At 40.2% G+C, this 14,851-nt stretch overlaps 2 protein-coding genes across 3 annotated transcripts in view; one reads left to right on the top strand and one right to left on the bottom strand.

The window, feature by feature from the left end:
• krr1 (KRR1 small subunit processome component homolog) overlaps nt 1–4,267 on the top strand; it is a 14,276-nt gene extending 10,009 nt beyond the window's left edge. For both annotated transcript variants that reach the window (XM_079654416.1, XM_079654415.1), the window contains 4 exons: nt 1,819–1,989; nt 3,373–3,450; nt 3,547–3,643; nt 3,817–4,267. In XM_079654416.1, the coding sequence (XP_079510542.1) occupies nt 1,819–1,989; nt 3,373–3,450; nt 3,547–3,643; nt 3,817–3,971 (501 nt within the window). In that variant the 3' untranslated portion in view covers nt 3,972–4,267. The remainder of the gene's footprint in view (nt 1–1,818; nt 1,990–3,372; nt 3,451–3,546; nt 3,644–3,816) is intronic.
• Nucleotides 4,268–4,334: 67 nt separating this feature from the next.
• glipr1a (GLI pathogenesis-related 1a) lies at nt 4,335–14,645 on the bottom strand. The gene is made up of 5 exons (XM_079654421.1): nt 13,861–14,645; nt 11,181–11,429; nt 10,232–10,350; nt 7,900–7,982; nt 4,335–6,120 (listed from the first exon to the last, which is right to left on the bottom strand). Exons 1-5 carry the CDS (start codon nt 14,134–14,136, stop codon nt 5,972–5,974), a joined length of 876 nt encoding a protein of 291 aa, XP_079510547.1. The 5' UTR covers nt 14,137–14,645; the 3' UTR covers nt 4,335–5,971.
• Nucleotides 14,646–14,851: the final 206 nt, after the last annotated feature.

Genomic DNA, 14,851 nt, shown 5'->3' with positions numbered 1-14,851 from the left:
CCTGAGATAGAAAGACTGGGACTGATCTTCATAACGAACTGAAGAACATTTATGAAATATACAATATCCATATACAGATTAACAAACAGAATTGAAGTCTATGTACTTTTGATAGGCCAGCCCATAACTAACAACATGTAAACAAGGTCAACTATTTACTTTAGGAGCATTAAGAAAAAGTGCATCGGAATCACATTTTAAAATGGCATTTATAAAATAAACACAACGTAATGTAGAACAACACAGGTATAACATACAAGGATAAAACAGGCCTGGAGTAACCCTGTTTCTGACATAATAACATCTTAGTGTTCGTAAAATAATGTCTCTTAGCGCCAGGATTAACGGCTGATGCTGCCAAAAGAAACCTAGAAACAACACTGTTATATATAGATTAGATTCCTTTATTGTCACTACACAGCGAATTCCAAGTATTCTCGACGGTGCAATCAAACAAAGCAGACCGTATAAGTGTCATTTGACAATACAAGCTAAAAACTTCTAATATATAAAGGGACTATAAATTGGACCTATGATACGTGGAACAGTACTCTTACAAAACATTACCAAACAAATACAAGAAGAAGTCAATAAAGAAGTTATTGCACATGTATTTATCAGTGCAGTTGATAATTACAAAAGTAGAAATAAATATGTGTTCTATATAGGGCTGCACGATATATCGTGTTGTGACGATGTTGCGCGATATTGACATCGCAGGACGTACAAGCTCTTTTTGTTATTATAATTTTTTTAGGACGTGCGATATTAAGTAAGCAAATGAACTCAAACACGTCATGTTACAATTATTTTGCTGCTTGCTACAAAAGGAAGAACAGCAGCATAACCGGGCTAGCTCAGCTTGTTGCTCTGATAACTTAAGATCCAAAAGTCCGTGACTAAAATCCTTCATCCGGTTAAATATTGTTAAAAAAATACCAATTGTATATTATTAAAGTTCAAGAAAGGTTTGCGGACAAACAAAACTGTCTTTTCTTCAATTCCTGTATTTTTTCATATCGCAATGTGAGTTTTTTCCAATATCGTGCAGCCCTAGTTCTATATACAGTGTGTATATATAAATATATATTAGGGATGTCCCGATCACCTTTTTTTGCTTCCGATCATTTGATTTTGACAATTTGCCGATACCGATTTTTTCCGATCCGATCTTTATGCAATGCATTAAGAGAAAAAAAAGAAAAAAAGCATTCAAGTTGTCCTTTCAGGTTATTTTTTTATTTAAATTGTATATTCTACCCAACATGGATATAGCTTCTTTCTTTCACAGCAGCATTGGATCAGTTCAGTTGTGCAGCATTGGATCAAAACAAAATAAAGCTTTGAGAACATGTTAGCTTACTGCTACAATTAGACACTGCGCCCACTCTGTGGCCAGATTTGAGAGAAATAAGCAGGTCTATGAAAACAAGCCCCAAAGAAGCATGATACATGATGTTGTGTCATTTGAAACCAAAACTAAGGCCTCAGGATGACTTTAAGACTTGAACATGGTCATTTTTGTTTTGTAACATTGAATACAAAACTTTAAAAAAGTATTTATAAAAAAAAAAAGATCCCGATCCCCGATTTTTTTCTCCCGATTCCGGTCTTTTGAAAATCACGTGATCGGATCGGGACATCCCTAATATATATATATATATATATATATATATATGGCTGATGTATAACGTATGTAATGAACAGACAGGACATTAGTGTTGTGTTTCTGCTGTGTTTACAACACTAGGCCTGATGTGATGTACTGCTCAACGTAACTGACTTTTACCCCATTTCCATTTTTCTGGGAACCTTCAGACTCTGATGATCAAACGCGAGCTGTCCAAAGACACCGACCTGCGCTCTCAGAGTTGGGAACGTTTCCTGCCCAAATTCCGCCACAAAAACCTGGCCAAACGCCGGGAACCCAAGAAGAAGAGCGTGAAGAAAGAATACACACCGTTCCCCCCCGCGCAGCCCGAGAACACGGTGAGGAGGCGCTGCTCTGATGACATGGTTCATACATTTCAGGGGGAAATATGTACATTTATGTATCTATTATTACATAGCTTATCACACCTATGCTCATTTGTGTTGGGATAAGAAAACCACATTGTTATTATTTAGAAATACATGCAGCTAACTTAGTACAGCTATTTATTCATATTATTGTTGTTGTTTAGTATATCTCTTCACTCCAGTCCTTTATTAATCCAAGGGGTAGTAGTAGTGGTGGTGGTGGTGGTGGTGGTAGTAGTAGTAGTAGTAGTAGTAGTAGTAATAATAGTAGTAGTAGTGGTGGTGGTGGTGGTGGTGGTGGTGGTGGTGGTGGTGGTGGTGGTGGTGGTGGTAGTAGTAGTAGTAGTAGTAGTAGTGGTGGTGGTATTAGTAGTAGTGGTGGTGGTATTAATAGTAATAGTGGTGGTAGTAGTAGTAGTGGTAGTGGTGGTGGTAGTAGTGGTGGTAGCAGTAGTATTAGTAGTGGTGGTGGTAGTAGTGGTGGTGGTAGTAGTGGTGGTAGCAGTAGTATTAGTAGTGGTGGTGGTAGTAGTGGTATTAATAGTAATAGTGGTGGTGGTGGTAGTAGTAGTAGTGGTGGTGGTGGTGGTGGTGGTGGTACTAATAGTGGTGGTGGTGGTAGTAGTAGTAGTGGTGGTAGTGGTGGTGGTAGTAGTGGTGGTAGCAGTAGTATTAGTAGTGGTGGTGGTAGTAGTGGTATTAATAGTAATAGTGGTGGTGGTGGTAGTAGTAGTAGTGGTGGTGGTGGTGGTGGTGGTGGTACTAATAGTGGTGGTGGTGGTAGTAGTAGTAGTGGTAGTAGTAGTGGTGGTGGTAGCAGTAGTGGTGGTGGTGGTGGTGGTAGTGGTAGTAATAGTAATAGTGGTGGTAGTAGTAGTGGTAGTGGTAGTGATAGTAATAGTGGTACTAATAATAGTAGTAGTAGTGGTGGTGGTAGTAGTAGTAGTGGTAGTGGTAGTGGTGGTGGTATTAGTAGTAGTAGTATTAGTGGTGGTGGTGGTAGTAGTGGTGGTAGTAGTGGTGGTAGTAGTAGTGGTAGTAGTGGTATTAATAGTAATAGTGGTAGTTTTTGTAGTAGCAGTAGTAGTAATGGTTGTAGTAGCAGTAGTAGTAATGGTTGTAGTAGCAGTAGTAGTAATGGTTGTAGTAGCAGTAGTAGTAATGGTTGTAGTAGCAGTAGTAATATCACTCATGATTATTTAAAATGACATGTTATAAATAAATACATAAAAAGCCGGCATTTTACTGATCTTTTGGATCTTACTTTATACCACCGGACGTGAAAAAGAAGAACGATCTCCCTGTTTAAACCCTGTTTTTGAGACTCTTTATTTTAACATTGATTTCCTGTAGGTCGACAAGGAGCTGGCCACCGGAGAGTTCTTCCTGCGTGAAAGTGTGAAGAAGAGGAAGAAGATGGAGGAGGTCAAGGTGAGTGGATTCACCTCCTGCTGGTGGAGGAGCATCTTCATTAGCCTGATGTAGTTAAACAATCCTTACCTGACTGTCTTTGTTTCTCTTTCTCAGGTGAAACAAGCCGAGGCGCTGACCAAGAAGCAGGAAGAGCGTAACAAGGCTTTCATTCCTCCTAAAGAGAAGCCCCTGATGAAGAAATCAGCTAAAGGTAGGAACACATCTTATTGTATATTCTTATTATATCCAGACGTCAGGATTTACGATGAGTTCGTCCTTACCACCCCGTTTCTAGACGTTTTTAAAGAGGTCCTATTCTGCTTGTTATATAACACACTTGTGCACGCTGTAGTCCTGCTAACCTCTCCTTTGTTTTTGCCACAGTTTCTACAGAAGGCAAGCTGGACATCGAGGCCTTAAAGGAGAAAGTGAAAAAAGCCAAAACTAAGAGACTGGGGGCTCCACCAGTGAACCCAGCGCCCCCCCCCAGTGGCAACATGAACAAAAAGCAAAGGAGCAAAACAAAAAAGAAACGCTAATCACACAGCAAGGAGTCACAAAGTGTGTGTGTGTTTGGATCAATGGACGTTTCTGAACGACTCTAAATACCGAGAAATATTTGGAGCTACTTTTGTAATAAGGATTTCCTGTTCGTATTACTAATCGAGACCAATTCTCAGTCGAAGAGAGAGATGTGTGAGAGCAAACATTTCCTTTTGTTCTTTCTCATACAGTTCCTGGTTTTGTATAGGTGTAAAAAAACGTACTGCTCTACTTCCCTATGTGTGTTCAGGCAGATTGAAACGTAAAAATAAAGACATGCTTTTAATCAGAATCGGGTTTATTGTTAGTACGTGTGAAGCTGACAATCAAGCGGCCCGATCAAGCAAGGAGGCAGAACGTCCAAATACAACCCGGTGTGGGCATTTATTCATCATTGACACATGATTCACATTCTCAATATTGCTGTCCACCACAACACAGTCAACAGCAACAAGGATCTCACACACACCCTAACAAGCAAACAGAACCTAAATACACACAGACTAATCAAACCAACAAGACACAGGTGAGGGGGGAGGAGACAACACACACAGGGCACCATGTGACCACAATTACCAGTAACTGACGAGACGGGAGGGGGAACACTTTTCAAAATGAAACAGACAGACAAACGAAAACACCAACGAAGCCATACAATCAGTAACGGAGGTCGAGATCTATGGCTCCAGAGATCACCTCCGTTGCAACGTTTACACATACAAGGATTTAGCTTTGGTGTATGGTGGTGCGAACATAAGGAAATACGGTCATAAATATCACGATTATACAAATTCCTTCAGCTCGATCCACCAACATCTGACGGATGTGGTTCATTTGTTTTAATGAGCAGTTAGGAGTTATGGGCTGTTTATTTTTGTTTCCCTCCAAAACATGCGAGTCTGATGGATGAAATCTATGGCAAGCAGTGTCCCTTTAAAGAGGTATACAGGTTAAATGCATTCACAATTATATCACAAGTCTTAAAAGCTTGAATATAGAAAAACACGGTGTAAATTAGCTCCATCTTCACCTAAAAGGGTGTGTAACTTATTTCAAGGACCCCTTACCGCCACATTTTATCTCAAGTGGCCACATAAGCAGTCAAATCATAGCATGACAACCTATAAATAACAACTAAATAAGTGCAAATTCAACAGTTTAATACCTCTTATCTTTTACTCATTACTCACAGATCACAGTGTATCTACAAAAACATGTAGTCATCGATATCTGGAACTGAACACTATATAGTATTTAACTTTTTGATCAAAACAACTGAAGATCTAGAACTTATTTTACATTCATTTCCACATCTGTGTAGCAATCCTGAACCGTGCAAACTTCAGTGGGAACTGTTAGGGAAGAAGGGGTAGATATCCCACCTTGTCAGAGGTGTAAAGTAACTAAGTAGATTTACTCAAGTACTTAAGTAAAATGTTTAGGTACTTTTAGTTGGGTATTTCCATTTTATGCTACCGTGTACTTTTACTCCACTACATGTATGTAATACCTTTAGTTACTTTACAGATGTGGATGAATGATGTGAAATATAATCAAGTGTTAAATCAGACTTTAGTTCCACCTGGAGTAAATCCACAAGCTACCCTGCAGTATACAAAGTCATTCAAACTAGCTGCCGTTTAGAACACTTTCATGATCAATCATCATAAAACATATCATATTATTCTGAAATGGACCAATCTGCACAATGATTACTTTTACTGTCTCTACTTTCACTATATTTAGATGAGAATACTTTTTGTACTTTTACTTGAGGAACATTCTGAATGCAGGACTTTTACTGTAACAGAGTATTCCTACACTCTGGTTCTTCTACTTTTACTCAAGTACAAGATCTGAGTACTTCTACTTTTACTCAAGTACAAGATCTGAGTACTTCTACCACCTTTTTTACACTTTACAAAGTAACCGCCGTACATTTGACACCCCCGATCTGAGCCCTTTAATAAATAAGACCATGAACACCACAGTGGTTTTACTCGTAGAAGAAGACATTTGGATAGAAGTGGTGTACAGCGAATGCAGTGATGAAGGTGAAGACGAGTGCAAGAGGGCGGATGATTAAAACGAGAACGGAGCCGCTGTTAGAAAGAGCCTCATCCAAATCTGGGGTCCATCCGTAACCTGAGAGCACACATTAAATAAGATTATTATTAATCAATAAAACAGACAATGGAGACACGTGAAATGGGACATCCTAATGAGCTATAGGAAGCTTTAGAAGAGGGGCCAGAAATAAACAACTATAGCCTATAGCGGTCCAGACATAGACATCAGACTGCGACACATATTCACTTGCCAATTACTTTGGCATTAGGGCAGGGATATCTAAATACTTTGCAAGGTTTGACATCATGAATTGTACTACTTTTAAAGCAAGCAACGATGTTTTCAAATCTGTAAACAAAAAGCTCCTCAAAAACGCTATCGAAGCAGTTCCTGCCGTTGCTACGTTAGTTCAAACAGTAACAACGGACTATTTTTCTTAGCGGATGCATGTCAATTTAAATCAATACAACATTTTTTTTAATCAATAAAATAATTTTCTAAATCCATAAAAGCATTTCAATTAATATTGGGAGTCATATTGTTACTTTGTTGAGAATGTGGCCATGTAATAAGCAGGATAATGTGCAGCAACTTGGTCATTATGGGGAAAAGAACACCTTCATGCCGATCTAGATCCATCCGCTTCGCATCGGGCTCCTGATCAGCCTGTCGGTGTTCTTTTCCCCATAATGACCGCGTCGCTGCACATTATCCCTTACATATGATTATAGAGTGTTTTTGTTTTAAAGCAGGAGGCGCCAACGCTTGCCTCGGGGAGGGAGAAAAAGAGCCACAGCGGAGAATAAACAGAAGGGCAACCATGGCAACCATACAAGGGAAGTCTTCTTCGCTGCTTTTGTGGCAGACTACAAAGCCACTTACAGGCCTGGCATATGAACTACAACGTCTCCAGCGCTTTCGAGCGACCGTACTTGCTCGCCTGTTCCACTCTTTGGGTGTTTCTCAACGTTTCGCAAAGCATTGTGGGGATTTTAAGACTGCGGAGTCTACACGTTGTTATTATACATCCATGGTCTACACATGTGCAGCCTCTAAATTTCTCCAAACGAAGTACGCCGGGCTCAGTAGAATTCCAAGTATGCTGGACATTGGAACAGTCCTTCGGCGGCACTCGATTACACGTAGTATGCTCGAAATAGTGGCTCTGGAGCAGCCTTCCTCGACATTGAGAAACACCCACAGTTTTCCGAATGCCAGGAAGTATTCTTGCCTCGCTTCTGAAGCAAGTGACTCGGAAGACATGTGCTACCAAGCAAGCGTACTTGACATTGAGAAACACCCCGGGTATACATTCACTCCGCAGCTCATCGCGGGCGTTCTCTTTAACCTATTACATTTCACCTCATTCTCCAGCAGCAAATCACCGTGCTGCAGCCACACTTTAAAATGGTTCTCCTATCTCCTGCAGTCAGCGTGATTTCAGGTGTTCATGCTGCCGCCCGCCTACTACCCATCCACCTCCTTTCATCACATCCAGTGCCAGGAGAGCTAATCCAAAGACCTCATCACATCCCCTCTTCATCCCATCTCCTCATCAAATCCAGATCTTCAGCATCATCACAGTGTCTAGACCCCGGGGGGTTCCCTATATGCTCACAGCCGCATTTCCCCCTTTAGATATACGATTTCAGGATCGGGGTCTAATCGCCAAAGACTTAACATTTATTATCTGACATGTGTCAATAAATGTTCTTTAAACTAAATGAAGTCTCTCCTGATTGAAATGCGGTCTAGGTAAAAAAAAGGTACACATTTGTTGGTGATCTGTTACTACAACCTAATTCAAAAGGAGAATATTAAGTACTTTTTGCATCACTAAACGTGGATACTTACGGCAGAGATTGTCCACACAGGTGCCATTACATCCCGAGCACCTGGACCCTGGACTATAGGGTTTCCTCCCGATAAGATTACCCCTGCACAGATGAGACACAATGGTGAGGTGTGAAATGTGACAGCCCGATAAACTCTACAAAGCTAAACAATAGGGGCCAAGACACTTAACATAAACTAATAACAATATATATTAATGATACGTCTAGAAATGTACAATGTTCCCATGAAAAGACCAAAATAATTTAGTCCATCTCTCAATACTTTCTGATTTCTGTACTGAGCTCTCAGTCTCGAGCCCATTGGTTCATCCTTAAACTTTACAAATGATCGACAAATAGACTCTTTTAAGAACAAGTCACTGCTTCAGCAAGTGGTTGACACCTTTTGTAAACAGGCCACCAGAGCGGATGCTTAACCACATCCTCAAACACCCTGAGAGCAATGTTGAGAGGTGTGAAGGAAAATACCCAAGTTGAAAAGACACTTTGTAGTGTCTCTACTTTAAAGAGTCCTCTCCTGCTGATGTTCAGGTGTATATCAGTATGTAGTGTCTCTACTTTAAAGAGTCCTCTCCTGCTGATGTTCAGGTGTATATCAGTATGTAGTGTCTCTACTTTAAAGAGTCCTCTCCTGCTGATGTTCAGGTGTATATCAGAATGTAGTGTCTCTACTTTAAAGAGTCCTCTCCTGCTCATGTTCAGGTGCATATCAGTATGTAGTGTCTCTACTTTAAAGAGTCCTCTCCTGCTGATGTTCAGGTGTATATCAGTATGTAGTGTCTCTACTTTAAAGAGTCCTCTCCTGCTGATGTTCAGGTGTATATCAGTATGTAGTGTCTCTCCTTTAAAGAGTCCTCTCCTGCTGATGTTCAGGTGTATATCAGTATGTAGTGTCTCTACTTTAAAGAGTCCTCTCCTGCTGATGTTCAGGTGTATATCAGTATGTAGTGTCTCTACTTTAAAGAGTCCTCTCCTGCTGATGTTCAGGTGTATATCAGTATGTAGTGTCTCTACTTTAAAGAGTCCTCTCCTGCTGATGTTCAGGTGTATATCAGTATGTAGTGTCTCTACTTTAAAGAGTGCTCTCCTGCTGATGTTCAGGTGTATATCAGTATGTAGTGTCTCTACTTTAAAGAGTCCTCTCCTGCTGATGTTCAGGTGTATATCAGTATGTAGTGTCTCTACTTTAAAGAGTCCTCTCCTGCTGATGTTCAGGTGTATATCAGTATGTAGTGTCTCTACTTTAAAGAGTCCTCTCCTGCTGATGTTCAGGTGTATATCAGTATGTAGTGTCTCTACTTTAAAGAGTCCTCTCCTGCTGATGTTCAGGTGTATATCAGTATGTAGTGTCTCTACTTTAAAGAGTCCTCTCCTGCTGATGTTCAGGTGTATATCAGTATGTCGTGTCTTTACTTTAAAGAGTCCTCTCCTGCTGATGTTCAGGTGTATATCAGAATGTAGTGTCTCTACTTTAAAGAGTCCTCTCCTGCTGATGTTCAGGTGTATATCAGTATGTAGTGTCTCTACTTTAAAGAGTCCTCTCCTGCTGATGTTCAGGTGTATATCAGTATGTAGTGTCTCTACTTTAAAGAGTCCTCTCCTGCTGATGTTCAGGTGTATATCAGTATGTAGTGTCTCTACTTTAAAGAGTCCTCTCCTGCTGATGTTCAGGTGTATATCAGTATGTAGTGTCTCTACTTTAAAGAGTCCTCTCCTGCTGATGTTCAGGTGTATATCAGTATGTAGTGTCTCTACTTTAAAGAGTTCTCTCCTGCTGATGTTCAGGTGCATATCAGTATGTAGTGTCTCTACTTTAAAGAGTCCTCTCCTGCTGATGTTCAGGTGTATATCAGTATGTAGTGTCTCTACTTTAAAGAGTCCTCTCCTGCTGATGTTCAGGTGCATATCAGTATGTAGTGTCTCTACTTTAAAGAGTCCTCTCCTGCTGATGTGCAGGTGTATATCAGTATGTAGTGTCTCTACTGGGACATGTCTCCATGCTTTAATGTTCAAAAAGCTCTTTATTGTTCTCTGTGCTGCAGCACCTCTTTTCACCCTCTGTCTGAAACCAGAGCCCAGTCTGCTCTGATTGGTTAGCTGACTGGCTCTGTTGTGATTGGTCAACCTCTTAGAGACGTCCCGCCCCTTAGCCTATCACGCACAATGTGTTGAAGCACGAGTGTTACATAGTGATGTTGCTATGTTCCGGAAATGTTGGGATTTTGGCCTTAGTAGACCATTTACATGCACAAACACACGACAGGAAAGGCTTTTTTCTTTATAAATACCACTGTTGGAGTGATTTCAACAGTAGGTCTGTGTGTACTTACGCAGTAGCATAGTTGCACACAAAGATAGCCCCCTCACGAGAATCAAAGCTCGTGCGTTTGACTCCGTTCGGGCACAGCTGCACGGCACAGCCAACCTTGTAGCTGCTCGCCCACACAACCTGAAGGACATCCGACCACAGGTTTACAATGTGTGGCTAAATATAAAAACATCACGATCAGTTCCTGTTTGCTTGTTGCCTCATGAGATCTCTTGAAAGACATTTCCCCAAAAGCAACGATCTTTGTTTCGACAGAAGTGTGCACATCACAATACTTCATTAGTCCTAAAGAGGGGACATGTATTTGTTAGAGAGGCATGCATACAATATGGGAGAAGGTGAAGTAACAGTATTATTAAAATAAGTGTAGCATGTAGAAATAGTGTGAGAGCAGCCGGACAGTGAAAATAAAAGTATATATTGCACAGTTTTTAAAGATTGTGTTTGAATAGTCTAAATAAGAGATAGCAGCCAGTAGAGGTGGGAGAAGTACTCAGATGTTGTACTTGAGTAAAAGTAGAAGTACCAGAGTGTAGGAATACTGTGTTATAAATAAAAGTAATGTGTTCAAAATGTTACTTAAGTAAATACAAAAGTATTCACATCAAAATATACTTAAAGTACCAAAAGTAAAAGTAGTCATTAAGCAGATTGGTCCATTTTAAGCACCAGTTATCTTTTGATTATTTGATTGATTTTATACAAATTATTTGTGCATTCATTTGTTCTTCCCTTAAATGTTGCACTTAATAAAGGTGGGGTTTATTTGAATTACTTTACACACTACTGGGTAGCCTAATATATAATAATGTGTGTGGATTTATATTTTCTATTATTACATCTGCAAAGTAACTAGTACCTAAATATGTAATATAAAGTAACAAAGTACCTACATGTTGTATTTAAGTACAGTACATTATACCACTGTATAATATATATATTGAATATACCTGTGTGTAGTGGCCACAGACGTCTGAGCAGCTGTTTTTGTCGAAGTTGTATTCGTATACTTCATCCACCCAACTTTTGATTGCACTCCTCACGTTGAAATGTGACGCTGGGTATCCAGCCCAGATGTTTTCTCCGACAGAGGAGAAGGTAGCATGCATACGGCGGACATCTTTGAGGTCTACGTTGTGTTCAAACAAACAGTTCCTCGCCCACGCTGCTGCAGTGATGGCAAGACCCTCGTCCCACGTCTGATACACAGAGAATATAAAGCAGCTTCCTCTCAATCAGACTCTTATTTAGCTCCATAAAGCTTAGGCTAAATAATTAAATAATACAATATCATCTTCTCACTAATTCTCCATTTTTCCAGGATTTAAAAACGGCACCAAAACAAGCAGAGGTTGGAAGTAACTAAGTAGATTTACTCAAGTACTGTATTTAATTACAATTTGGAGGTACTTGTCTTCACTCAAGTATCTCCATGCAGTGTTGTAGTCAAGTCACCAATTCACGAGTCCAAGTCACTCTCGAGTCACCACTCTTCGAGTCCGAGTCCAAGTCCGAGTCACCAAGGGAGAGTCGTAGACGAGTCAGAGTCCAAGTCCGAGTCACCCAAGGAGTGTCCGAGTCGAGTCCGAGTCCGAGTCATCATTATCTGTGTTCGAGTCCAAGTCCGAGTCACCCAAGGAGTGTCCGAGTGGAGTCCGAGTCATCATTACCTATGTTCGAGTCCGAGTCCAAGTCCGAGTCACCTAAGAAGAGTCCAAGTCAAGTCTGAGTTACAAGTCTTTATATATTCATCTTCGTGGATATATGTGTTGAAATGTAGCTGCTCCTCTACATTGCTTTTATCCTTTCATGTTATACTAATCTGTCTATTGAACTGCTGTGAAGCGAGTTTGGCTACAATTCTTGTAATAGGTGCTATACAAATATAAAGCTTATAACTAATATTAATGTTATTATTATTATTGTAAATGACCTTTAATATGTCTAACTATATTTAAAATGAGTTACCTTTTAGAGAAGTGATTATATTTGTATGCCAATTTTTTCCTATGGTAAAGTTTTGGTCTTGCACTTTTATTTTGATAGTAATAAGATCGGGACTCTTATTTTGAAGGAACTTTTACCGGTTAAATCGGTTTATTGGTAAATATTTAGCCCCAGAAAGCACATGGCTACTTAGCATGCAAAATTACGTAATTCTGCATATTAAATAGCCATGTGCTTTCATGTTATCGGCTGAATCTTTATTTATTGATTAGATCACGTTACTCTGATGATAGTGTTCAAGACAGCCTATATGTCTGAACTCGATCCTTAGAGTAATGTGTTACGGAGCCCTCTCTTCAATATTGTTTCCACATAGCGAGCATTTTGAGCTGCTCTTTTCCAATGTGGAAGCAGAATGTGTGAAAGCATACAGCACGATGCGGGGTGTGTCTCTAGACATCTCTAGACTGGAATAGCGGGGCCCAGTCCGTGAACTCGCCTCACAGGTGCACATGCCAGGATAGAGGACATCAGACTCCAGAGAAAACTTGCTCGAGTCCGAGTCCGAGTCCAAGTCAGAGCGTCAATGTACAATTCGAGTCCGAGTCATCCTGGGGGGGGGGGAATTCACGAGTCCGAGTTCGAGTCCAAGTCAGCGTACGCGAGAATTCACGAGTCCAAGTCCGAGTCGCGTCAATCAGTGCGCGAGTCCGAGTCGAGTCACGAGTCTCGAAAATCGGCACTCGAGTCCGACTCGAGTCCGAGTCCAGGACTCGAGTACTCCATCTCTGTCTCCATGTTATGCTACTGTGTACTTCTACTCCACTACATGCATGTAATACCTTTAGTTACTTCACAGATCTGGATGAATGATGTGAAATATAATCAAGTGTTAAATCAGACTTTAGTTCCACCTGGAGTAAATTCACTAGCTACCCTGCAGTATACAAAGTCATTCAGACTAGCTGCACCTTTACCAGCTTTGAGAACACTTTTATGATTGCATTGTGGGACATTAGTGCAAAACCACACACTCATCTGTCTGTTTTTAATATGCTTAACATACACACTTCCCCCATCCAACCACTATAACATCTATACAAGTCTACTGGGGAAACAACAACATCAAAAGAATAAAACGGGCAAACATTGAGCGTGAAATGATCATAATGTATGTTGTGGATTTACTGGGTTCAATAATGAGGAACTGATCACTTCTCCATCAAAGTGCTTTCACAACTCATTTGTAGTAATCTCTTTCTGACCACAGGCGCATTTTGAAAGTAACGACCATCCCAACCTTCTCTCACGACTCCATCACTATCTCAAGCTTGGTCTCCCTTTTTACTTAAATCTATACCAAATCATCATATTTGAAAAGCTGCATTTATAAAGTAACTTATACATCAATCTGTAGAATAAATGCAGTGGAGTAAAAAGTACAAAATTGGCTTCCAAAATGTAGTGGAGTAGAATTACACAGTAGTACAAAAATGAAAATGCTCGGGTGAAGTTGATTAAATGAACTTAGTTACTTTCCACCAATGATTTAGAACTTAATTGTCTACCCTTATGGAGGTTAACTTTATCTTTGAGGTGTCGATGAATTCATTTAATCACTGCACGTCTGTCAGTAAGTCATCCGTGTGAGAAAGATGATAATTAAATACCAATGATGCCTACCATGAACAGCATGTCACGTGCAGGTGGATTGACGGTTGACCGCGCCTTGTTGTGTTCCTCCAAACATTGAATAACAAACCTCTTTGAAGTGTTTTCTGGAAGTGAGTCCGAACACACCCTTGAGTGATTAATAATCCAGGCCCACAGGACAATCTGCACCACACTCGCCATGCTGAGAAGAAGCAAACGCTCCAGGCAGAGTGTGTGGTTTTTGAAAGGCAGTAAAACAGGATATGAACACTCAAGAGGAACAGGAAGAATGTTTCTGAGCAACATCTGCAACTCACACCATGTGCAAAACAAAGGTGCGAAAGTGAGTGTGATGTAAAGAGGCAGAGAAATGCTAAACGCCCATTGTATAAAAGCATTATTTCTACGCAAGTTTAACTTATGTTTTTCCTTCTTATATGCCAAAAAAAACTATGCAATTTAAATATTCTGCAGAGTGTCATTATTTTTATTTCGTATGCTTTTTGTTTTTCACTTTGCCATCATTTTATTCTCCCGTTTTAGATATGCTAATGTTGCTGTGGTAAAAAAACGGCCCTGTGGACCTCTACTTTAAAGAGTCCTCTCCTGCTGATGTTCAGGTGTATATCAGTATGTAGTGTATCTACTTTAAAGAGTCCTCTCCTGCTGATGTTCAGGTGTATATCAGTATGTAGTGTCTCTACTTTAAAGAGTCCTCTCCTGCTGATGTTCAGGTGTATATCAGTATGTAGTGTATCTACTTTAAAGAGTCCTCTCCTGCTGATGTTCAGGTGTATATCAGTATGTAGTGTCTCTACTTTAAAGAGTCCTCTCCTGCTGATGTTCAGGTGTATATCAGTATGTAGTGTCTCTACTTTAAAGAGTCCTCTCCTGCTGATGTTCAGGTGTATATCAGTATGTAGTGTCTCTACTTTAAAGAGTCCTCTCCTGCTGATGTTCAGGTGTATATCAGTATGTAGTGTCTCTACTTTAAAGAGTCCTCTCCTGCTGATGTTCAGGT

The sequence above is a fragment of the Notothenia rossii genome (assembly GCF_949606895.1).
Source record: "Notothenia rossii genome assembly, chromosome: 10".
NCBI lineage: Eukaryota > Metazoa > Chordata > Actinopteri > Perciformes > Nototheniidae > Notothenia > Notothenia rossii.
Note: the sequence above shows the minus strand (reverse complement) of the source record. Positions and strands in the feature narration are given on the sequence as shown.